A 24704-nucleotide genomic window follows, 5' to 3' on the forward strand; every position below is an offset into this window, starting at 1 on the left:
GCCCCTATGGTGTGAGCTTGCGGGGCTAGGTTAGGGGTGGTGAATTGGCAATCCTCCCATGGAGAGAGGGCAGGTAAATAAGAGGGGGCCTGGGGATGTGGTGGGCAGGCCAGCGGGAGGAAGAGCCATGGCCTGAGGATGGTGTGCAGTGCCATTTCACCTGGGGTATCTTGCAGGTGACACGAGGCTGTTGGTAACAGGGTCCCATTGCATGCCTGGCTCAGCTACTGCTGCCTGTCCCTGGAGGTCAATGGCTTTTCTTGCCTGAGTAGCGGCTCCACACCCTGGGCCTCCTTATAGAACCAGTGAGGGCTTTCCACACACCCCAACTTTAGGTCCTCTACGGATTTGGATGATGGCTTGTCCTTTGGTGGGCCCCTGGCAGGTGCTGAAGGTGGCCATCCTGGCTGAGAAGTATGCAGTGGACTACACCTGGTACGTGGACACCATCCTCAACCTGATCCGCATCGCAGGAGACTACGTGAGCGAGGAGGTCTGGTACCGAGTCATTCAGATTGTCATCAACCGGGACGACGTACAGGGCTATGCTGCCAAGACGGTGTTCGAGGTGCGGCCTGGGTTCATGTGATGGGCAAGGGTGGTGAGTAGGGCATTGGTGCCCATGCTCATATGAATCCCGGTGGGTGGTGTTTTTTGCCCTTTTTGCTCCTGTTTGTTGTACTCTGTGATCCCCTGCCTGAGCTTGCTGTCCCTTTGAGCCTCTTCTCCTGGGCTCAGGTGCCCCCGGCTGTTCTGCTGTGGCTTGCAGCTCCTGTACCTGGCTCAGCCCATTCATGGTTTCGTAGGCTCTGCAGGCTCCAGCATGCCATGAGAATCTGGTCAAAGTAGGCGGCTACATCCTGGGGGAGTTTGGAAACTTGATAGCTGGGGATCCTCGATCCAGGTAAGACACATCTGTGTGCTGGCTGGCATGTGCTCTGTCGTGGGTTGCCCTGCACCCTTCGTCCTCCTGATGGGAAGTGCTTGTCCTCACATTGATTCAACACCCTCCAAGTCATTCAAGTAGCATGCCTCTGTTAAAAGTACAGATTATGTGGTCCTGTGGCTGGTGTCCTCAAGTACCTGCAGACAGATCTGGCACAGGAAACGCAGCCTCCCTGGGGACTTCTATCTTAGCATGAGCGCCCAGCTGTGCTTGCCTCTGAGCTGGCAAGCTGACAGCCTGCCTTGCCCTGACCAGCCCCTTGATCCAGTTCGACCTGCTGCACTCCAAGTTCCACCTGTGCAGCGTCCCCACCCGGGCGCTGCTCTTGTCTACCTACATCAAGTTCGTGAACCTCTTTCCGGAGGTAAAGACCACCATCCAGGACGTGCTGCGCAGCGACAGCCAGCTGAAGAATGCAGATGTGGAGCTGCAGCAGCGAGCTGTGGAGTACCTGCGCCTCAGTACTGTTGCCAGCACTGACATCCTGGTACGCAGTGGCCTGGTGGACTGGGGCTAGGCATCCAGGGCCCTGGGCCAAGCCAAACTTGTGTTCTTTCAACCAGGCAACTGTCCTGGAGGAGATGCCGCCCTTCCCAGAGCGTGAGTCCTCCATCCTGGCCAAGCTCAAGAAGAAGAAGGGCCCGAGCACAGTGACCGACCTGGAGGAGACCAAGCGGGAACGGAGTGCGGATGTGAATGGGGGCCCTGAGCCCGCCCCAGCCAGCACTAGCGCCGCGGTGGGTCCTTGCCTACTGTGCCTGACCCCCAGGGCCCCACAACCTGAGATCAGGATACACAGAGTGTGAGCATGTCAGGGAGAATTTTTATTAACGTGTACTGAGAGCCCAGCGTTGGCCCTCGGCTTGGGGTCTGCGTGCTTCTTCACCCGGGCTCTCAGGTGGCTTATTGCAGGAGGCTGGTGTCTGCCTGCTGGAGGTATCTGTGTGACTGGCTTCTTGGCGGCAGGCCAGCTCCCTACTTCCCTCCAGGTGACCTGGGGGCTTGGTCCCTTGCCCTCCCATGGTGGCCTGTCTGCATGCTTCTAGGCTGAGGATGGGCCCCGCTCTTGGAGGTTTTCTGTAGTGAGTTGAAGCAAATATCTTCCTTGTGAGTGACGTGACGAGAGTGGCTTGTTAACATGGGGCTATTCACATGGTGCCAGCACAGGCATCCATGGGGTCTAGGCCAGGGTAAAAGGGCAGCAGCCATGTCCTGCAGAGCAGAGGCTTTGGCCCTAGCAAGGTGAGGCCACGTCTGGAGGAGGATGTGGGTGCAGGTGTCCAGTGACCAGGTCCTACAGAGCCTCCAAGGAGAGCCACAGAGTTCCTCTAGGGTGTCACATGGGCTCTGCAGCTCTGAAGAAGGTGCATCCGCAGGCATAGAAGGGCCTTGGTGGCTACCATGAGGCTGTCGTTGGTCTCTGTTTGGATTTACTTGGTTTTTCTCTTATGCATTGGCCCTGATAAGTGAAGTATGACATGCCCAGCCAGGTGTATGTGGACTGGGAGGTGGGCCTGGGACCCAGGCTGAGGGGTTGGGTGATATGCTCAGGGGGTCAGAGCCTTGGGTGCAGTGAGGCTGTCCTTGGAAGGTAGGTGTGGGCTCCCTGAGGCTTGGCTTTTTGATAAGGCCCACCCTTTGGAGGCCTCCTCAAGGTTGATTCAGTTTTCTGACTGGGCTGCATGCCCCTTCCTGACTTTACAGGCACCTGGCAGGCGAATGGTTGGGAAAGTGGGAATGGTGAGACTTGCAGCCTGCATCCTGAACTCCACGATGGGTGCAGTGGCAGATCTCCTCCTAAAGTGGGTTATTGGTGGGCCCTGGGCATTGAGGAAGAGGAGCAGGATGGGGGCAGGGGCACACCAGGTTTGCCTAGCAACACTGGGAGGTCTGGGTTTCATGTGGCACTTTTCATCTGGGGCACTGTTGGCCAAAGTGTCTTCTACTAAGGTCATGGGTAATGCCAGAACATCTTTGCAAAAATCTCACCTGTGATCCCATGGAGGGCACCAGGACATACCTGCGGCTGCAGATTTGCCTGGCTGTGGCTGGCCACCCTGCTGACCAAGTGTCCCCAGAGGCTGTGCTGGCCCCAGTCTGGGCACAAGTGCTCCTTGCTTCAGTTCCTGCTGTGATTGCTGTTGGGAGGGTCTCCCTAAGACTTGGAGGCCAGCAGGTTGGGGAGGTAGGGGTGTGGCTGTGGCTTGCTGGGTTCTCCTGATACAACAGCCTTGCTCTTACACTCATAACTCTTGGGGTGCTTGTTTAATAGGACAAAGGGGGGTTTCCCAGTTTTAAGAGACATTTAGAAAGCAGACATACTGGAACCACCTTTCAGGAGCCAGTGGTGAGGAGCTGACTGGCTGGCAGACCTGCAGGGGCTCACCCTGTGAGTGCCTGTCTGTAACCCATAGCCCTCTGGCATACAGCCTCCTGAAGACACAGGGCTGGGCGGAGGGGTGGAGTAGCCACCTGCAGTGGGTCCAGCCAGACTTGCCCGCTCCTCTGTGGCCTCTCTCTTCTCCCTGGGGTATGTGTGACCCAGGTCTTCTGGGTCAGTCAGTGGCCCTTGAGGAAGGAGCACAGTGCTCCTGGTACCTGTATCCTGCAGAGACAGACCAGTGGGCTTGCCTGGTCCAGCGTGGGCCTCTGACACCCACACCCACCTCACCAGCCGATGTTCTGTGCCTCTTTCATCTTGGAGTCATGTCCATGCATAAAGCCATGTATCTGCACACGCAGTTAAACACATTTAACACCCCAGCTTGGTGTGAAGGGGCCGCAAGGTCCTTTGTGCCCAGTATGGCTCTGCTGAAGGCCAGATGGCAGGCCTATAGGCCTGGCCCCATGTGCCGGGGCTTCCACATGGGGAATGACAGCCTTTTGGCTAGTTCTGGGGAAAACCAGTGCAGACTGAGTGAGTATGTTGGGTGGCCTTAGGACCTAGTTCTTGGAACACTGTAACCTGGTTTAGTCTTCATGGCTGTCCAGTGGGACTTGGACCAGCCACTGGGGGAGTGTCTTCGTGCAGGCATCCATATCTCTGGCCTTAGCTCATGCAGTCAGTAGCATCTGGAGTCATGTGACCATCAGATCCCAGGCCTGAGTGGCCCTGAAGACCTCTGCTGGAAGCACCCAGTTGTGTGGTTGGCTTAATTCTGCAGCTGGGCCCAGGCCCACATAGAATCAGAGCCGAGGTGAGCCAGCTGCATGTCTTGAAGAGCAAGTACAGGTGCATGGAGCTATGCCTCCTGGTGAAGTGGCACTCACTTCTGTGGCCCTCCTCATAGCAGATCACGTAGTGGTCACTTCTATGGCCCTCGTCACACCAGGCGATATAGGGATCCCTTCTCTGGCCCCCATCACACCAAGGGATATAATAGTTTTCTGAGGATCAAAGCCATGTGTTTGTCTGCAGGCCGTGCTGTGTATGGTGCCGAGGCTGAGCCAGGGCATTCTATTGCTGAGCCACATCCCACCAAGTGTCCTAGGCTGGCCTCAAACCTGCAGTGCCTCAGTCTCCTGCTGTTTGTACAGTTTTTAATGTGCCTTTCCCCTCAACTGAATAAGACTTGACAAATAAGCCAGGAATGCCTTGTAGCCAGGGGCTTGCTGATTATTATTTTTTTGTCTTCTAAAACTTGCTGTCTGATGGCAGAAATGTTTTCAGGACTTCTCTTTATTCCAGTGGCATTTGTGGAGAAATGCTGGCCGTTCCTTTGCTGTGTAGAGTGTAGCCTCTTGTTGCTGCCCCACCTGGCCCTATGTGCCTACTCAGAAAGGGCAGCCTGTCTGGCCTGGGTGGATGTGGGTTGGGGGACTTGAGCGTCCACACTGCCGTGCCCAGTTCTGGTGCTGATGCTGTCCCTCCTCCTTTTCCAGTCCACGCCTTCTCCGTCGGCAGACCTCCTGGGCCTGGGGGCCACCCCCCCTGCCCCTGCGGCACCACCGCCCTCCTCTGGCGGGCTGCTGGTGGATGTGTTCTCAGACTCGGCTTCCTCGGTGGCACCTCTTGCTCCCGGCTCTGAAGACAACTTTGCCAGGTAGCCAGGTTCCTGCACCAAATATGGGAAGTATAGACAGGGTCGGCTGGGCAGCGGGCAGCATGACCACCCGGTTGCTACTTGGGAGAGAGGTGTAAGCCAATTTCTGTGTTCAGTCCCCCGACACCCCTGCTGGTGCTGTGCCTGCTACAAGGTCAGCAGGTCTGCGTCCCAGGGTGGGCAGCGGAGCTGCAGGTCTGGTGCTTCTGGGCATTTAGTACACACTCTGGCTGCTGCTCTCCGCTGCACCCTGCTCTCTAACCTGTCACTGTTCCTTGTCAGCCTTGTGGATAAATGCCATTTCTTTTTTAAGGACTCATTCACTTTTGAGTTAGTGGTGGCCTGCCTGCGCTCTGCCTGCACCCTGCCTGGCCTGGCCCGGAGGTGTGAGTTCTTCCTGCAGCTCTGCAGGTGTCTGGGGCCTCCTGACCCTGCTGCAGTGCGTATTGGCTCCGGCCTTTGTTCCCTGTCTTCTCCCATTTTCAAAATGTGGATGTCAAACTGTTCTTCCCAGCACTTGTTCTCTTTCTTCCATCTTAGGACTGAATCTGCTTTTATTGATGGATTAAGTTCCTTATAATCGAAATTTACTTACTAATTGGTACCGGGGATTGAACCCAGGGGTGCTTTGCCACTGCCATATCCCTAGTCATCTCACTTCCATCCTTCCTTTCCTTTTTTTGAAGTACTGGGGTTGAACCTAGGCCTTGCACATGCTGGGAAAGCGCTCTACCACTGTGCCACGTCCCCAGCCCGTTTTGTTTTTTGAAACAGTTCTTGCTAACTTGCCCTGGGAGGACTGGAACTGGCGATCCTCCTGCCTCAGCCTCCTGAGGTGCTGGGATTTAGGCTGCACCACTGTGCCAGGCCTGCTTGTGTCTAGATCTGTGGACGTGATGGGCCCTCACTTCCACCCTGCAGAGTGGCAGCATGTCCTGGGTGCAGATTAGAAAACCTTAATGCAATGGTTCTTTGTCCCCCCATTTTGAAGATGGTAGTAGAAGTCCTGTGGGCTTTCCTCCCATTTATTATTATTATTTTTTTAACTTTGTTTTTGATTTTTATGTGGTGCTGAGTAGTGAACCTAGTACCTCATTTATGTGCTAGGCAAGCACTTTACCACTGAGCCACAACCCCAGCCCATCCTCCTGTTTATTATTAAGTGTTTTATTTTGTCAATATCACAACACTGTTGGCTTGTAATCTTGAAGTCTAGAAAAATTTCTTGGTTCCTTATAATCGAAATGTTGAGTCCAAAATTTCCCCCACTTTAGCTTTGGACAGTCAACTTTTAAAATTTTGTGGTGTTGCATGTGTTGCGGTTTCTGTGGTCATCCTGCAGACTGATTCTCGTTCCTTAGAGAAGGCCTAAGCAGACTTCTCATTCACAGAGTGCCAGTCTCAATTCGAGAGCGCCCAGTGGACCCAGGCTCCAAGGTGCTTGTGGCCAAAGGAGCTGTATGTCCTGGAGCAGGGCTTATAATCTGGACATCCTCCGAGGGCAGTGGCTCCATCTAGCGAGCCACCCCAGGCTTGTTGTATTGTCACCTCACAAGGCTTTGAGCACTTGCCAGGGACTGGGCCAAAGGCCTATTTTGCTGCTCTGTGGGACTCAGGGCATTTCTAAATTGTAACCCTCTGAGCAACTGGGTGCAGCTCTCCCTGGTGTCCTGTTGGAGATGGAGTGGTGGAAGAGGGGAGGGCCTTGAGGCATCCTGTATGTGCCTCTGGAGCCCACTGTCCCTTTGAGGCTACACTCCAGGTCCATGTACCCTTGTTCTTACCTCCCGCTGCCCTGCTGGTCTGGCCTTGTGTGCATGCTTCCTAGGAAATGTGGCCAGGCCCCGTTTCCTTGGGCTCCAGGGTGTTGGTTCTGGCTTGGATGTTGACAGAGGGTCGTCATGTGGTGTGTGGAGGATTTGTGCTCTGGCTCTCACAGGGCTGGGCCACTGGGGCACCGTCAGTGCAGGGAGGCTGTGGCCTCCTGGCGTGGCCTTTGTTCATTGCACGTTCCTCAGGGATCAGGTGCAGTTGAGATTGGCCACATAAACATCTGTTGTATGCTGGGGATAGTAGATGGATACCCTTTCTGTATCCCAGACAGATTTCAATTTAAGGTATTTTAGTCCAAATCAAGTGTGACCTCCCATGGCCCCTTATTGGTATGGGCCCTTCTATGGCTGAGTTGCAGTGCGGCAGCCCCATGGTGCCTGTGCTCGGAGCCCCAGGCTTTGAGCCCTCTCTTGATGGGGACAGTCTCATTTGTGAGGAGCTCAGCACATACTTTCTGGTGTTTTGGAAGACTGTCCTGCCTGTCCATTGGCGATTTGACTTTGTGGCACTTGTTGGTGGCCAGAGCTGGGCAGTCTGTCAGGCTGTGGCCTGAAGGACTTGGAAGAGCCTTCAGGAGCTGGGTCTGCAGAGGGATGTCCATGGGCCTGCTGCCTGGCCAGCTCCTGGAAACAGGGCCTGGAGCAGAGCTGGTAGAGCCCTCTTAGGTCACAGTGTGCCAACCCAGTGCCTGTGAGGAATCTGCCCAAGTGGCTCAGGTAGGTGGCCACAGAATTCAGGAAGATGATGAGTGCGGGGTTGGTGCGGGTAGGCAAGGAGATTGCCCAGTGGGCTGCCACTGTGAGCATGGAGGGGCTGTAGCTGTGCCTTCTGCACACTGCCCAGCCCCCAGCTTGCCCCAGGCCTCATCCCTGAGTACGGGCAGTGGTGCCCTCTTCCCTGGAACACAAGGAGATGATGGCTGCTGCCTGCTCTCCGTCTCTGGCAGCCACTGTGAGTGGTCTTAGGAGTGGTCCCTACGCTGTCTTCCTGTCCCCACCAGTTATCTAAGCCTTGGTGGACTTTAAGCCCTTTTTGAAAAAAGTTCCCTTGCAGTAAGTGGCTTTGAGTGACACCGTACTATTCCTTTTCTCCTAGGTTTGTTTGTAAAAATAATGGTGTGTTGTTTGAAAACCAACTTCTTCAAATTGGACTTAAGTCTGAATTTCGGCAGAATTTAGGTACGTGTTTTAAATGTTTAATAAAATCTCCCTTTGAAAACCATGGGAAACAAGAAGTGCTACAGGTGGCCCTGACGAGGACCTCATGTCCAGAACATGCAGGGGTCCTTTGCACACCTCCCCCTTAGGGGTAGCTCCGTTTAGAGGCAGCAGATGACCAGGGCAATCATTTCTCCAGAGGAAAGGAGCATAGGGCCACCCGGCATGCATGATGCTCCCCCATCAGGCTGCAGACACAGCCATAGCATGGGGAGCTGCAGCTCTCACCACCTCACACACAGGCAGAGCATGTGGAGAGAAGGGAGCCTTGGGCAGTTGCTAGGTGTAATCTGGGGTGGCCGCTGTGGATGAGAGCAGGGCTGCCCCTCAGCAAGGTAGAGATGATCATGGGCATGATCCAGCAGCCTGCTTCTGGGTGTAGACCCAAAGAGTCAAAGCGGGGTCCGGAAGAGGTGTCGTGGACACATGTTCGTGGCTGCGCGTCATTTACAGTAACTCGGAGGAGATAGCCCGAGTGTTCAAGGTGGGTGGTGGAGAGGTGTGTACTGTGGGGTACTGTTCACCTTTGCACAGAGGACAGTGTGACACCTGCTGCACGTGGAGGAACCCTGTGGACACGAGGCTTAGTGAAGCACCAGTCATACCATGAAGCGCACTGCATGATCCCAGTCACATGGGGTGCCTGGGCAGGGCAGGGGCTGGAGGGCAGGGAACAGTGTTTGATGGGCAGGTTCCAGTCTGGGAGTATTCCAGTAGAGAGAGCCCTGGGGGTGGAGATGGTGACATCTGCACAGCAGTGTGAACATGCTCAGTGTCCTGGACTGCACACTTCAAACTTGACTGAATGGTTTATTGTGGGTTTTGAGTCACTTACCAATTTATTTTTTAATATATATATATATATATAATTTTTGTAGTTGGGACATAATACCTATTTTTTATTCATTTATTTTTATGTGGTGCTGAGGATTGAACCCAGGGCCTCACACGTGCTAGGTGAGCGCTCTACCACTGAGCCACAACCCCAGCCCCCACTTACCAATTTTTATATGGAAAAAGAAAAGTTTTGAGTCTAAAAAGAAAACATATACCCATCAAAAATCTATGGGGCTGCTGAAGTGGCCCCTATGGGATGTGCTGTCCCACCTCCCACCCAGGGAGCCTCGCGAGCAGGAGTGTAGGGAGGAAGGGAAACATGCCTCTCCTGCTGGTCCTGGTGGGGGCGGGCAGGGCTCTGCAGGTGCTGTGGTGAGCAGGTCTCCTGCTCCTGTGACCAAGGTCCTAGCCTCTGGCTATGATGACTCTGCCTGGCCTTGATGTACTTTTTGGTTTGTGCAGGGGTGACACCTGCCGGATTGCGCTCGACTAAAACACTCAGGGTCACTCCAGGGGAACTGGGCTGTGCGAAATAACAACACGAGACAGAAATACCTTTTTCTTTTGGGGGTGCTGTGATGACTCTTCTGACCTTAAGGGTCTGCAGAGAGAGAGCGCACGTGCTCACGCTTTTTACTGAGGAGAATGAGGCAAGGGGTCAGGTTTCAAGGGGCTGAGTCTAGCTTCATGATGTCTGTTGTCAGCAAGTTGACTGATATCTAGGAAGGCCACACCCAAGGACAGAGTAAGAGGACACACAAAGGGTGTTTCCATGGAACATTCTATCCCAAACAGGGCAAGGGGTAAAATTACAAAGGAACAGGTGAGCATAGCTCCACCCATGGGGATGTAGGAAGGCATGTCCATGCACAAAGACATAGTTGCTTGCGCCCTAAAGATCAGGGCTACTGTCTGGGTTACCTAGGCAACCAGATCACAGAGTGACAGACGATGCCACAGCAATCTAGAAGAGGAGACAAATGCGGTCATGTGCTAGTTGGCCTCCCACAGACAGCAAAGTACTTGTCTTCTCAGAACCTTTGGGGCTTACATTCCTTTCTGAACTGAACGGGTGGAAATCCCCCTGAGACCTCTGGGAGGGTGCTGGTGCTCTAGTTGGTTGGCACAGAACAGCAGCTGACTGACTGGCATGGTGGTCTGTGGTGGGGCAGGCTCAGTGTGCATGTTTGAAGGACAGTCCCTACATGGCCAGCACTGGCTCTGGGCCATCCAGTGGGTCCAGATCCAGCCAGGCCATCCCAGAGGGGCTAAGCGGGGTCTGAATGCTGCTGGGCTGTTGTGACCGGGACCCTGCACAGGGCCCTGCAGCACTGCTGGTGTGAGTGGTGCCTCCCAGCCTGGCCCCCTGGGCCCTCCCTGCACAGGTGTGCGGGAGCTGTCAGATGACCCAGACATGCTGCTGAGGGGTGGAGAGCAGTGCGGCTTCTGGCTTTGGCATGCCATCATTTTTGTTTCTTGGTATCAAGAATTGAACCCAGGGATGTTTTACTACTGAGCCACGTCCACAGTCCTTTTAATTTTTTGAGATGGGGTCTCCTTAAGTGACAGAGGTCCCCCCCCCCCCACCTCCCACTTCCACCTGGCTGGCCTTGAGCTTATGATCCTCTTGCCTCAGCCTCCCCAGTCACTGGGGGTACAAACCTGTGCCACTGTGCCTGGCTACATGCCCTTTAAAATCAGTGAAAACGTTAATTTTAGCAATAGCTTTTGTCATGGCAGTTAGCTTTGATTCAGCCGGGGCTTACAGGGGCCCTTGGTTTTCACTGTAAATATGCAGACCAAGTGTGCGACTCAGTTGTTTTTGTTTTCTAGGCCGGATGTTCATATTTTATGGTAACAAGACTTCCACGCAGTTCTTGAACTTCACTCCAACTCTCATCTGTGCAGATGACCTGCAGTCTAATATCCTCGGTACAACCTGGGCCTCAGACACTGACAGACAGGTGGCCATCTAGGGTTTAGCTGGACCTTGGAGGAATTTGCTTTTGGTCATGATAGCAAGGTGTTTCCAGGTAGGCAGGCCGGTGGCCCCTGCAGGGTGGCCTCTGGTGTGCCTCAGACAGTGCGCCTGTCCGCCCCCCATCTGCTGCCTTTCCTGGCTCGTTCTGTCCTCTGGAGTCATTGGTGAGTCCCCACTGAGTGGTGCTCCTTGCCCTACGAGGCCTGCAGCTGGCCTGTTTCTACTGAGAGCAGGGTGTGTGGGGAGTTGCCACTCAGGGACAGGTCTACAGTCTGAACAGGGTGCACGGGGCACCTCCCTGGGGGACCCGGTCAGATGGGTGGAACTGAGCTCCTCTCCACCTGAGATCTACATGTGTTTTTAGAGAGATACTAACACACACTCTTGAAACTGTTCCAGAATAGATATTAAACACACAGATGCAGAGTCTGCTGCACTGAGTCTTTGTCCAAGATCAGGAGTGAAGGCTCACACCTGCATGTCCCTCCCTAGGGCCTGCTGCGCTCTGAGGGGCCATGGGGTGGTCCTGAGCCTGAAAGCCCAGTGGCCAGTGGGCTCAGGGTCCAGGGGGAAGGAGAGGCCTTCGTTCCTCCTCCAGACCCAGCTGGGTTGTGTGGGTGGCTTCTCGAGGGGCTTGCAGCACAGTAGCACCTGCTTGCTGACTGCACAGAGCTGCCCCAGGTGGTACAGTCACCTTACTAAGCCATGGGCACTGGCTTTTGCTGAGGGCAGCGGAACCACATGGTAGGATGAGCAGAGCAGTCAGTGGTCCTTTCCAGTGGCCTTGCAAGAGAAGGGAGTGGGCAGATGCACAGCAGCCCTGGGCACTTGGGCTTGCTGTCCAGTCGCAGGCAGAAGGGCAGGTCTCGTGATGCTCCTGGCTTGAGCTCTGCAGTGTGGTGGGCATGCGCTACTTCCTGTCTGCCATATGCTTTTCAAATAGCTGAGGGTTAGAGATTAGGCTCTCAGTTATCTTACCAGTATCATCTGTATTCATCTATTTGCAAGCACTGACAAGTCACACAGCAGTGACCACAGGTCACTACTAGGAAAAAGTGGGTAACACCACACATGGAGTTCTGCCCTTAGGCTGCTTACTCTCGCACCCATCATCATCCCTTGAAATTTTTTATTTCCTGTAAGGGTAAGGGATCAGGGGTTTGCCCAGTGGGGCCCACTCTTCCAGACCTGTCTGAACTCCTTAACCTGCCTGCTCACATCTGAACCTGCAGACCAAGCCTGTGGACCCAACTGTAGATGGAGGCGCACAGGTGCAGCAGGTGGTTAACATAGAGTGCGTGTCTGACTTCACAGAGGCACCTGTCCTCAACATTCAGTTCAGGTAGGAGTGAGCGTGGGCACCTGCCCATGTGCTGGGAGCACCCCCCCCCCCACCACGGGGGACACCCAGTCACCTGAGCTTTCCAGAGTATAGGAAGCTAGCCATGAGTGCACCGTGTACCACAGTGTCCTGAAGTCCCGAGTGCTGCTCTGTGGCCAGTCTGCAGTAGCTGACAGCTGGGCCCTGGGCACTGACTGCTGGGAAAGACAGCTGCAGAGGAGACGCTGGTGGCTCTCCAGACCCAGGCAGGGCTTCTTGTGCAGCTGCATGCAGACCCATCCTCTTGCAAGTACTACTGTGGAGTACCTGTGATTGTGGGTTCCCTGTAGGCCCGAGGCCAGTGTGTTTGGAGAAGCACGTTTTCAAATTCTAGAAACAGTACTTACGCAAATGCTTCTCTTCAGTCTTTCTGTGGGGAGATATCCCACCCTGACCACAGACACTGGTGCTCTGGAGGCAGATGAGAGGCAAGGGTGAGTGCTGGAGGCTGTCCTGCCAGCCCTGAGAAGGGCCGGTCCTCCCAACTCTGCTCCAGGCAGTGCGTGGCCCTGGCCTCACTTGTGCCAGCTGCCTCAGCAGGTGTATGGAGGGTTGGCTTGGCTCCTGCAGGAGCACTGTCCACCCTGCTGCTGGGGTGGCCTGGGTGGCTTCCCAAGCCCCAAGGCTGTGCAGCCAGGAACCCCGTCCCTTCCCTCTTGTCAACACGTCTGCCTATAGGTATGGTGGCACCTTCCAGAATGTGTCTGTCAAGCTACCCATCACGCTCAACAAATTTTTCCAGCCCACAGAAATGGCTTCTCAGGATTTCTTTCAACGTTGGAAGCAGTTGAGCAAGTGAGAGGGCTGTGCTTGGGGGTGGGGAGAGGATCAGGGGTCATTCAGTGGGTGGTCTGTTAGCCTCCAGTGTGTCTGCTAGCTCTGACAGCCCTCCGTGCCCTTCCTCAGCCCACAACAAGAGGTGCAGAACATTTTCAAAGCAAAGCATCCGATGGACACAGAAATCACGAAAGCAAAGGTAAAAGGCTGTGGGTGGTGTCCCCAAGGCAGACACCATGGCCGGTGCCTTTCCTGACCCCTTCCTCCTTTTGGACAGATCATTGGATTTGGTTCTGCACTGCTCGAGGAAGTTGATCCCAATCCTGCAAATTTTGTGGGTGCTGGCATCATACATACCAGAAACACCCAGATCGGGTGCCTGCTGCGCTTGGAGCCCAATCTGCAAGCCCAGGTCAGGACTCCCGTGGGGGCGAGTGGAGACCTCGTGTGCCTGCGCCTGTCAGTGTGCATAGGCTTCCCGCCTCTCCATGGGCCCTGGCATGTGGGGCCCCATGCAAGTTCCGTGTTGCAGTTCAATCAGTGGTGCTTCCTCTTAGTCCTGAGCAGTGTCCTTCTGGCCGAGGGGCCCCAGTCTCTGTGTCCAGTTCTGCCGGGCGCACCTCTTGTCACTTCATGGGTGATCCCTGGAGAGCAGCTGCCCTTGGGAGGTGGAGGCCCACTGAGAGGAGCTGCTGGCTGCCCCTCGGGCTGCGTGGCTGCTGTCTGTTGGCAGAGCCTGTGTCTGCTGCCTCGAGCTGCGCGGGGCTTTGGTGTGCTGCTGACCTCTGTCTCTGTTTCAGATGTACCGGCTCACGCTGCGCACCAGCAAAGACACCGTCTCACAGAGGCTGTGTGAGCTGCTGTCAGAGCAGTTTTAATCCACGGGCAGAAGATCTGGCTCGTATCTGTGCGTCTCTCCTCGTCTCTGCCATTTGTCTTCGTCACCATATGCAAACAAAACCCCATGTCTGAACATCACAGCACAAGGTGCCTCCAGGCCCGGCCCCTGGTCATCGCGGGACAGCGGGCACTGTTGGAGGAGGACTGCAGTGGGCCTGCCCCAGCAGGAGGGCCTCGGGCCCTGGGAATCAAGACAGCCCTGTGGTTCAGCCTACAAATTAAAGGGAAATAAGAAGTTTGAGTGGAAGTGGGGATTGTGTTGAGGTTTTGTCTGAGTGCCGCTGTTCTGTTGCAGACCTTCTCAGATTTTGGAGCAGTTGCACTGCTGTGCTTACAGGGCTACCCTGGGACTACCTGGCTGTGCTGGCGTGACCCACTCTGCGAGAGGAGTGTGGCTAACCCTGCAGGCTGGGCACTGTTTGCATGGGGCTTGCTGAGGCACTGTCAGACGATTCCTGGGCGGGGTTGTAATTCAGGAGCTGGAAGCATCTGTTTTGATGACTGTTGGCCAAACCAGGCACCTGCTGTCCTCAGCCAGCCCTGTCCACAGCACCGGTGTTCTTGAAGGGACTTCTGTGATGTGTTCTGTAGGACACCTTAGATTTGCACTTGGTGGGTGGAGGGATCCTGATGGCTGTGCAGGGTGTGACCATGGCTCATCTTGCAAGACTCTGCAGGGTGTGCCTGTCCTTCCTGCTGGTGGCCTTCACCTGTCAAGTGCACATTCCTAGGGCCTCAGTTGAGGCCGAGCGCTACAGACTGCACCTGTCCAGTCCTTGCTGGATGTGGGGGTGGAGGAGATTAAACTGGGGAGGACAACGGCCCTGGATGTTGCTGTGCTGAGGGAGCGCCAGGTCTGCTGGCCACATGTCCCCAGCCCTCACAGGTGTCCCTGCACATGCTTGCAAGGTAGGATGTGGATGGGGCAGAGAGGCCTGGGGAGCCCAGGCAGGTGTAGGTGTGCCCTGCGGTGGCTCCTAGGGTCAGCACGCAGGGGACAGGCAGGTTTGTCTGAGCACACTTGAGCCCAGAGCACCTGAGGAGACACAGGAAAGGCGGGACCCACTGTCACTCCCTTGATGTCCAGACACTGGGTATGGCAATGGCCCTTTGGCTCAGTTTCTGGCCATCATCCTGCCATCCTGGGTCTTAGGGACAGCTGCAGGGTAGTCTTCAGAGTACCCAGCTCCTCCTGTGTTGGTCTTGGTGTGTGTGTGCCCCAAAGCTCCTGGTCTGCCTGAGATATGCCCCGGCCTCAGATGGGCTTTGCTGCAGGTGATGGCCTGGCTGGCCAGGGTGAACCTCTGCATCCTCTTATTCCAGCTGCTGGACAGAGTGACAGTCCTTGATGTGCAGTCCACACATTGCATGTGGACCGCAGGTCCCATGACCATGGCTCCTGTGCATGGGCAGCCAGGTAGTGGTCTCTGGGCAACAAGTCTCCCTGGCATAGGAAGGGCTGCTGAGGCACAGGCCTGCCCTCTGTGCTGTCCCAGGGGTGTCCATCTGTGCATTGTGCTCCTTTTCAAAGAAAAATAAACGCTAGTACAGTTGGATGCGTGTGTTGTCTTTCGGGCAGTGTCCTGTGGGCATTGTGGGTGCTGGTACCAAGGACCTGGAGTACCATCTGCCTGTGCAACCTGTCCTTCAGCTTTAGGACAGTCTCTCTGGGCCTGGGCAGTGCTGGACAGTACCTCACAACACCACAAAGCACCTTTGCTCTGATGGCATGGCTCTGGGTATGGCCAGGTCTGCCTAGGCTCCCTGCTTCAGTGGATGCTGGGCTGTGGCTCCTTGGAGGTCCTGGCCTTGGAGGTCTCTGGTCTAAGTGCATAGGAGGGATGGGCCCAAGGGTTCTTTCCTGCTGAGCCGGCTGTGGGGTGAGGTTGCCCCTGCCAGGGATCCTATAGCCCGGCAGGGATGGTGCTAGAGGGACCCAGAGGGTGGTAGCCTCACCAGGGGCTTGCGCACAGTTTTGGGTGGGGGCACGGCCAGTGGTGGTGGCCTTTCCTCTCCAAGCCCCACCTGGCGGCAGCCCCACCCAGCCCCAGTCCTGTGCCCACCGTGTAGGTTCACCCAGGGAAAGAGGCCTGAGTGAGTTGAGGATGGCACAGTGGCGCTCAGGGATCAGCCTCTGCCTGGACAAGATCCAGTTTATTTGGAATCAACTCGGTGGTGGGTGACAGCCTCCTCTGAGGATGTGGGTTCTGGCGGCAGCCATCTTGCACAGCTGGGTGCCACTGTGTTGCACCTGCCTGTCACCCTGACTGGGGATATCCCTCTCTGCTGTATTTCGTGCTTACCTGGCCTTTCGTCCTCCTTGTCCTTGTCCAGGTACCCACACCCGCCATGTCCCCATTCTGATCAGCCCACATGTACCCCCAGCAGCCCTGCTGGAGCAGCCTCCTCCCTGGCATCTGCTCCTGGGTTGTTTTCTCTGCAAGATTCTGCCACCAAAGGCTGGGAGGCTGTGTGCATGGCAGACGCTGTGGTCAGCACGTGCCCATGTCACACCCACACTTTGGGTTGGGTCAGCAGGAGGTGGATGGTCAGGGCTCCTTCCCAGCAGCTTCTTCCCTGCAGTGGCCTCAGGTGAGCCACCTCTGAAGGCTCGTGGAGTCCAGATCTATGTCCAGGAAAGAGGCTGCTGGACAAATCCAGAGGAGGAGTGTGGTGGCATCTGTCTCGTTCTTGGCCTGCGGCCTTTTGTGCATGGGAGACCAGGCAGCTCCTCTAGTCTTTGCAGTGTGAGAGTTTGCACACACAGCTGCTGAACACCTGCAAGGTGAGCTTGAGCTGCTGGCCTGGTGCGTTGGGGTCTGGACAGGGCAGTAGGAGCTGTTTCTTGTAGGAGTTGAGCGGGTAGCAGCAGCTACACTGAGCCTCCACCTGCTGGGTGGTGATGTTGAAGCTGCCAAGAAGCAGACAAGCAGAGGGTCAGGGCAGCACCTCTCCCCTGAGGAGCAGCAGGACCCCAAGCCGTTTGCAGGCCAGACCTTTAAGAGTCTTCCCTTTCCTGCTGACTCCTGCACACAGGCACAAGGCAAGTTCGACTTTGGGCATGGAGCAGGCTGCCTGGACCCCATGGACTGGGACAAGGCAGCACTGCGAGGACCCGACAGCCTGGCAACTTGCTGTGGGTCTTGACCCAGCCAGGAAGGTTGGCTCCCAGGGGCTCACCTGACGGAAGAAGCACAAGCACCCTCGCAGCGGGTCAGGGTCACGTTTGCTGTGCACCCCTGGTAGGTGATTTCCTGTTCATGTTCCTGCACACTGCAGGCTCCTGGGGGCCAAGAGGCAAGAGTTAAGTGGACAGTGAGATGAATGCTCACACCAGAGCAGGGCCACTGAGCTGAGAGCACAGCTGCATAAGCAGACTGGTTTTTGGAGAAGCTTGGAGAAGCCTGAAGACTTAGAGGCCCCACTGTGGCCCCCACAGCTCAGACCAGGCTCTGTAGGGGGACAAAGGCTGGCAGCCTCGCATTCCTGGCTTTTCTGAAGGACCTGGCAGTGAGCTGGGCCCCAGAGGGACCTAAGTGAGACCCAGCTCTCACCACCTCCCTTCCTATGCCCCAGACACGGCCTGTGGCCATAGGTGTCTCGGGACCTGCTGAGGGCCAAGGAGAGTGTTTCAGAGTCTCCAAAAGGGGACTCCCCACACCAGGACTGGGGGAGGGGAAGCAGAGCAGGCCCCTTGGTCTGGGTTTCTAGGAGGGGTGTGGTGTGAGGACCAGGACACCTGGTCAGATGGTGGTGATGCTGCAGCACAGCCCAGGGTGCGCTGGTATAGGGGACAGGCATACTAACACATTAAAAAAAAAAAAGTTTCTGGCAGACTGGATGTTCTGCCCCGTGTTTCCCTCACCTCCACCAAATTGGTTCTGTCACCCACCACACCCAGCTTCTCCTGCACCAGCTGAGGAAGGAGGGGCTCATGGCCCAGTTTGCTGAGCCCCAGCGGCCTACTCCTATTCCTCTGTTCAGCTTCCTGATGCTACTTCCACGGGGAAGAGCCTGTGCCCAAGTCCTTATCTCACATGGTGAGAAGCCCTCATGCACAGCAGAATGTGAAGCTCAGAGTTGGCAAGAAGGAACTGCTGGGGGACGACGTGCCAGGGCAGCCTGGCTCCAAGAACATGTTCAACAGGGGGAATACTTCCAGAATACAAGGTGGACGTGGATAGCTCTTGCTGCATGGCATGGCCCGTGCTTGCTCTACGGGGAACCCTGGCACTTCGTGGGCAGGAGGGCAGCTGGAAGCAGCAGCTCACAGAGAGTGCCTCCATTACACGGCAGCCCTGGTCTCCAGGCCCACTCAGCCTCCCGCAGGTCAGGGAGGTGCATACTTGCAGTGGACTTTGCTTTCCTCTCTAACTCAAGGAGGTCATGTTCCTTGAGCTCAGGGAACCCTGCTATTTCACACCCTCTGAGCTTCCCAAGAGTCAACTGTGGAAGGCTGCTTGGGGAGGTATGTCAGCCTGAAAAGAGAGGTCAAGACTGCAGAGGGACATGCAGCAGAGGCCCGGGGTGTGAAAAATGCCTCTGATGCTGGTACGAGACATGGGCAAGGAAGCACCAGTTTCATCCAGAATGGCGATAGCCCAGGGGGTGCTCAGGAGAGGAGAAAAGAATGGGGCTTGGGACAGGCACAAGGGCAGTGGGCAGCATGGAGGAATGGCGGGATGAGGGAAGGCAGTGTGCACGAGGGGCAGCACAGCGCTGTTGGGAGAAGAGGCAGGCCTGGAATGCAGCCCTGAGCCAATGGGGGCCACAGAGATGCACTTACCATGAGAGGAGGCTGAGGGGGCCACCCAGGAGGGGGTGGCTGGGGGGAAGGTAGAGGAGCTTCTGTGCGAGGTTATGTAGCTGGACAGGAGCATGGACGTCAGCAGCCTGGAGGTACCAGGAGGACTGCTGGTCAGGTTGGTAGTAGGAGAAACTGTTGAGCTTGTCATCCCCAAGGTCGAAGACACAAGGCCTGGCATGGAGGCTTGGGTGGTAAGAGAAGTAAGCTGGGAGGTGGTGGACTGTGAGAAGGCAGAGGAAGGGGAGGCACTGGGTGTAATCCTGGACGTGGAAGGGAAGCCTGGGCTGGAGTTTGGCACCTGAGCTGGGGTGGCAGATGTGTGGACAGCTGGCAGGGTGGGCAGAGCAGAGACAGGGGAAGAGGAGGTTAAAAGAGGTAAAAGGGAAGTGTTAACAGGACTGGAGGTTGGCGTGGGGAGGACAGAGACAGAAGGAGAAGGGAAATGGGACCCACTCGTGGACGCAGTGGGAAACGGAGCAGGAGGGATGGAACTGCTGGTAGGTGCATACAGTGGGGGAGCAGTGGGGGAGGCTGAAGGGATGGAGGTGGACGAGGTGGTAAGAGGAGATCTCGGTGTCAACAAGGCAGAAATGGGAGCGGAAAAGGTTTGAGAAGAAGTAGGCAGGGAGGATGTGGATGAGGCCCTGGGCAAAGGTGTGGAAGAACGTGTAGTCTCTACAGAAACAGGCCTGGTGAAAAGACTATGGAGTGCAGATGGTGAGGCTGCGGGGGACAGAGCAGAACTGGAGGTAGAAATGGAGGACAAGGGAGAAGAAGAGCTCCGCAAATGAGACGACGTGCTGGCAGTGTGGAAAGACCAGCGGGCCTGGGTGGAGGCCCAGGTAGACGTGGTGATCAGTGGTGAAGTGCCTCTGGGTCCAGTAGGCTTGACAGCTGTGGTTGAAAGACTGGTGTCCATTGGCCTTGGGATGGAGGTGCTCCATAACAGCTCTGGGCTGGACGGGCTGGTAAGGCTCGGAGAAGTTGGTGCAAGAGAGATAGTGGACAACGTGGTACCCAGAGAGGTAACTGAGGACTTGTGGCCAGTTGAAGTTGGATATGCACTGGTGGTCTGGAGGGACGTTCCAGAGACGGGCACAGAATGCTGGAGAGTGGTGGAGGCAGATGCCGTGTATGGAGACTGAGAGGTCCCTAAGGGGTGTGTACTAGTATGAGTGGCAGAGGAGGTGTGGGCCATAGGACTTCGAGATTGTCTGTTGGTGGGTGTGGTTACGATGTTGGTGGAGAGGGGTGAGGTGGATTCAATGTATGGCGAGGAGGAAAGGTGTGACAAGGAGGAATCAGAGGTTGTAAAAGTGACAACTGAACTGCGGGCTTGTGTGGAGACCGTGGAAGATGTGGTCATCTGCGCTGCACTGCTTGTGGGTCCAGTGGACTGGAAGGCTGTAGTTGAAAGACTGGAGCCCATTAACCTTGGTGAGGAAGTGCTCCATAACAGTTCAGGGCTGGTGGGCCGGTGAGAAGGTGATGTGAGAGGGGTAGTGGAGAGTGTGGAAAGCAGAGACGTAGGTGAGGTCTGGGGCCCAGTGGGAGTCGGGAATGTGCTGCTGGTCTTGAGGGACGTTCCCGTGAGGTGGAGGGAAGGGCGGGCCGTGGTGGAGGCAGACGTGGTGTAGGAGTGAGAGGTGGATGGGATTTGTTGAGTGCTGAGAATTGTCCCGGAGGTGAGTGCCATCGTGCTCATGGTTTGCGTGATGCTGGTGGCAGGAGGTAAAGTGCTTTTCAAGTAAGTAGTGGTTGATGGGAAGGAGAGAGGTGCAGTGGAGGATCTGGAAGTGGCGACGGAGAGGTTGCCTCGTGTAGTGGCCCTGGCAGATGTGGTTACCAGTGGTGCAGTGCTTGTGGGTCCAGAGGCCTTGACTGTTGTGGTTGAAAGACCGGAGCCCGTTGACCTCGGGGAGGAGGTGCTCCAAGGACCTTCAGGGCTGGACGTGCTGGGGATGCTCTGAGAAGATGGGGGGAGAGAGCCAGGGGACGGTGTGGTAACCAGGCGGGAAGGAGAGGTGTTGGGAGTAGTAGGTGATGGATATGGGCTGGTGGTCTTGAGGGTCGTAGGTGTGAGGTGAAGGGACGTGTGAGCAGTGGTGGAGACAGACGAGGTGTGTGAAGCCTGAGAGGTCCATGGCAGGTGTGGAGTGGTGTGAGGGGACACGGAGGTGAGCGTCTCAGGGCTCCATGTTTGTGTGCTGATGGTGGCAGTAGGTAATGTGGATTTAGTGTGCGGAGTGGACGTAGGGTGTGGGAGAGGGGCAGGAGAGGTCCTGAACGTGCTGATGGATTTGGGGGCCTGTGTGGAGGCCCTGGTAGATGTGGTCATCCGTGGTAGAGTGGCTGTAGGTCCCGTGGGCTTGAGGGTTGTGGTTGTAGGACTGGAACCAATGTACCTTGGGGTGGAGGTGCTCCAAAGCACTTCTGGGCTGGATGGGCTGCTGAGGCTCTGAGGAGTTGGTGTGAGAGAACGAGTGGACAGTGGGGAAGCCCGAGAGGTCAGTGAGGTCTGGGCACCGGGTGGAGTTGGATATGCGCTGGTGATCTGGACGGATGTTCCTGGGAGGGGAACGGAAGGGTGGGCCGTGTTGGAGGCAGACTCGGTGTTTGAAGACTGCGAGGTCCGTGAGGTTTGTGTACTGGTGTGAGTGGCAGAGGAGGTGTGGGCCACCGGGGTCCCCGTTTGTGTATTGGTGGGTGTGGGTGTGATGTTGGTGGACAGGGGTGATGTGGGTTTGGGATGTGGGGAGGAGGAAAGGTGTGACAGGGAGGCAGGGGAGGTTGTGGAAGTGAGGAAGGACCTGTGGGAGGCACTGGTAGCCGTAGTGATCAGGGGAGAGGTGTAGGTGGGTCCAGTGGCCCTGACCACTGTGGATGAAAGGGTGGGGGTCACTGAACTTGGGTGGGAGCCTTCAGAGTGGACCTCTGTACTGGATTGTGGGTTGAGGGTCTGAGAAGTTGGTGTGAGAGGGGTAGTGGAGAGTGTGGAAAGCAGAGACGTAGGTGAGGTCTGGGGCCCAGTGGGAGTCGGGAATGTGCTGCTGGTCTTGAGGGACGTTCCCGTGAGGTGGATGGAAGGGCGGGCCGTGGTGGAGGCAGACGTGGTGTAGGAGTGAGAGGTGGATGGGATTTGTTGAGTGCTGAGAATTGTCCCGGAGGTGAGTGCCATCGCGCTCATGGTTTGCGTGATGCTGGTGGCAGGAGGTAAAGTGCTTTTCAAGTAAGTAGTGGTTGATGGGAAGGAGAGAGGTGCAGTGGAGGATCTGGAAGTGGCGACGGAGAGGTTGGCTCGTGTAGTGGCCCTGGCAGATGTGGTTACCAGTGGTGCAGTGCTTGTGGGTCCAGAGGCCTTGACTGTTGTGGTTGAAAGACTGGAGCCCGTTGACCTCAGGGAGGAGGTGCTCCAAGGACCTTCAGGGCTGGACGTGCTGGGGATGCTCTGAGAAGATGGGGGGAGAGAGCCAGGGGACGGTGTGGTAACCAGGCGGGAAGGAGAGGTGTTGGGAGTAGTAGGTGATGGATATGGGCTGGTGGTCTTGAGGGTCGTAGGTGTGAGGTGAAGGGACGTGTGAGCAGTGGTGGAGACAGACGAGGTGTGTGAAGCCTGAGAGGTCCATGGCAGGTGTGGAGTGGTGTGAGTGGACACGGAGGTGAGCGTCTCAGGGCTCCATGTTTGTGTGCTGATGGTGGCAGTAGGTAATGTGGATTTTGTGTGCGGAGTGGACGTAGGGTGTGGGAGAGGGGCAGGAGAGGTCCTGAACGTGCTGATGGATTTGGGGGCCTGTGTGGAGGCCCTGGTAGATGTGGTCATCCGTGGTAGAGTGGCTGTAGGTCCCGTGGGCTTGAGGGTTGTGGTTGTAGGACTGGAACCAATGTACCTTGGGGTGGAGGTGCTCCAAAGCACTTCTGGGCTGGATGGGCTGCTGAGGCTCTGAGGAGTTGGTGTGAGAGAACGGGTGGACAGTGGGGAAGCCCGAGAGGTCAGTGAGGTCTGGGCACCGGGTGGAGTTGGATATGCGCTGGTGATCTGGACGGATGTTCCTGGGAGGGGAACGGAAGGGTGGGCAGTGTTGGAGGCAGACGCGGTGTTTGAAGACTGCGAGGTCCGTGAGGTTTGTGTACTGGTGTGAGTGGCAGAGGAGGTGTGGGCCACCGGGGTCCCCGTTTGTGTATTGGTGGGTGTGGGTGTGATGTTGGTGGACAGGGGTGATGTGGGTTTGGGATGTGGGGAGGAGGAAAGGTGTGACAGGGAGGCAGGGGAGGTTGTGGAAGTGAGGAAGGACCTGTGGGAGGCACTGGTAGCCGTAGTGATCAGGGGAGAGGTGTAGGTGGGTCCAGTGGCCCTGACCACTGTGGTTGAAAGGGTGGGGGTCACTGAACTTGGGTGGGAGCCTTCAGAGCGGACCTCTGTACTGGATTGTGGGTTGAGGGTCTGAGAAGCTGGTGTGAGAGAGAGGGTGGACAGTGTGGAAAGCAGAGACGTAGGTGAGGTCTGGGGCCCAGTGGGAGTCGGGAATGTGCTGCTGGTCTTGAGGGACGTTCCCGTGAGGTGGATGGAAGGGTGGGCCGTGGTGGAGGCAGACGTGGTGTAGAAGGAGTGAGAGGTGGATGGGATTTGTTGAGTGCTGAGAATTGTCCCGGAGGTGAGTGCCATCGCGCTCATGGTTTGCGTGATGCTGGTGGCAGGAGGTAAAGTGCTTTTCAAGTAAGTAGTGGTTGATGGGAAGGAGAGAGGTGCAGTGGAGGATCTGGAAGTGGCGACGGAGAGGTTGGCTCGTGTAGTGGCCCTGGCAGATGTGGTTACCAGTGGTGCAGTGCTTGTGGGTCCAGAGGCCTTGACTGTTGTGGTTGAAAGACCGGAGCCCGTTGACCTCGGGGAGGAGGTGCTCCAGGGACCTTCAGGGCTGGACGTGCTGGGGATGCTCTGAGAAGATGGGGTGAGAGAGCCAGGGGACGGTGTGGTAACCAGGCGGGAAGGAGAGGTGTTGGGAGTAGTAGGTGATGGATATGGGCTGGTGGTCTTGAGGGTCGTAGGTGTGAGGTGAAGGGACGTGTGAGCAGTGGTGGAGACAGACGAGGTGTGTGAAGCCTGAGAGGTCCATGGCAGGTGTGGAGTGGTGTGAGGGGACACGGAGGTGAGCGTCTCAGGGCTCCATGTTTGTGTGCTGATGGTGGCAGTAGGTAATGTGGATTTAGTGTGCGGAGTGGACGTAGGGTGTGGGAGAGGGGCAGGAGAGGTCCTGAATGTGCTGATGGATTTGGGGGCCTGTGTGGAGGCCCTGGTAGATGTGGTCATCCTTGGTAGAGTGGCTGTAGGTCCCGTGGGCTTGAGGGTTGTGGTTGTAGGACTGGAACCAATGTACCTTGGGGTGGAGGTGCTCCAAAGCACTTCTGGGCTGGATGGGCTGCTGAGGCTCTGAGGAGTTGGTGTGAGAGAACGGGTGGACAGTGGGGAAGCCCGAGAGGTCAGTGCGGTCTGGGCACCGGGTGGAGTTGGATATGCGCTGGTGATCTGGACGGATGTTCCTGGGAGGGGAACGGAAGGGTGGGCAGTGTTGGAGGCAGACGCGGTGTTTGAAGACTGCGAGGTCCGTGAGGTGTGTGTACTGGTGTGAGTGGCAGAGGAGGTGTGGGCCACCGGGGTCCCCGTTTGTGTATTGGTGGGTGTGGGTGTGATGTTGGTGGACAGGGGTGATGTGGGTTTGGGATGTGGGGAGGAGGAAAGGTGTGACAGGGAGGCAGGGGAGGTTGTGGAAGTGAGGAAGGACCTGTGGGAGGCACTGGTAGCCGTAGTGATCAGGGGAGAGGTGTAGGTGGGTCCAGTGGCCCTGACCACTGTGGTTGAAAGGGTGGGGGTCACTGAACTTGGGTGGGAGCTTACAGAGTGGACCTCTGTACTGGATTGTGGGTTGAGGGTCTGAGAAGTTGGTGTGAGAGGGGTAGTGGAGAGTGTGGAAAGCAGAGACGTAGGTG

General features: G+C 56.4%; 2 protein-coding genes across 6 annotated transcripts in view; one reads left to right on the forward strand and one right to left on the reverse strand.

Annotated features, from left to right (window-relative positions):
- Ap2a2 (adaptor related protein complex 2 subunit alpha 2) overlaps nucleotides 1-15471 on the forward strand; it is a 65015-nt gene extending 49544 nt beyond the window's left edge. For 3 of the 5 annotated variants that reach the window (XM_078045279.1, XM_078045280.1, XM_078045283.1), the window contains 13 exons: nucleotides 386-568; nucleotides 807-904; nucleotides 1202-1433; nucleotides 1510-1683; nucleotides 4829-4989; nucleotides 7918-8000; nucleotides 10710-10799; nucleotides 12076-12199; nucleotides 12604-12672; nucleotides 12917-13033; nucleotides 13145-13214; nucleotides 13293-13427; nucleotides 13816-15471. In XM_078045279.1, the coding sequence (XP_077901405.1) occupies nucleotides 386-568; nucleotides 807-904; nucleotides 1202-1433; nucleotides 1510-1683; nucleotides 4829-4989; nucleotides 7918-8000; nucleotides 10710-10799; nucleotides 12076-12199; nucleotides 12604-12672; nucleotides 12917-13033; nucleotides 13145-13214; nucleotides 13293-13427; nucleotides 13816-13893 (1614 nt within the window). In that variant the 3' untranslated portion in view covers nucleotides 13894-15471. The remainder of the gene's footprint in view (nucleotides 1-385; nucleotides 569-806; nucleotides 905-1201; nucleotides 1434-1509; nucleotides 1684-4828; nucleotides 4990-7917; nucleotides 8001-10709; nucleotides 10800-12075; nucleotides 12200-12603; nucleotides 12673-12916; nucleotides 13034-13144; nucleotides 13215-13292; nucleotides 13428-13815) is intronic. The other 2 variants (XM_078045281.1, XM_078045282.1) reach the window with 1 other exon arrangement.
- Nucleotides 15472-15810: 339 nt separating this feature from the next.
- LOC144377460 (uncharacterized) lies at nucleotides 15811-24690 on the reverse strand (the record flags this gene model as incomplete). The annotated part of the gene is made up of 3 exons (XM_078048863.1): nucleotides 15811-16826; nucleotides 17096-17198; nucleotides 18702-24690. Coding segments are annotated over 3 exons (6270 nt in total), but the record flags the coding sequence as incomplete, so codon positions are not given.
- Nucleotides 24691-24704: the final 14 nt, after the last annotated feature.

Source organism: Ictidomys tridecemlineatus, chromosome 4 (assembly GCF_052094955.1).
Source record: "Ictidomys tridecemlineatus isolate mIctTri1 chromosome 4, mIctTri1.hap1, whole genome shotgun sequence".
Classification (NCBI taxonomy): domain Eukaryota; kingdom Metazoa; phylum Chordata; class Mammalia; order Rodentia; family Sciuridae; genus Ictidomys; species Ictidomys tridecemlineatus.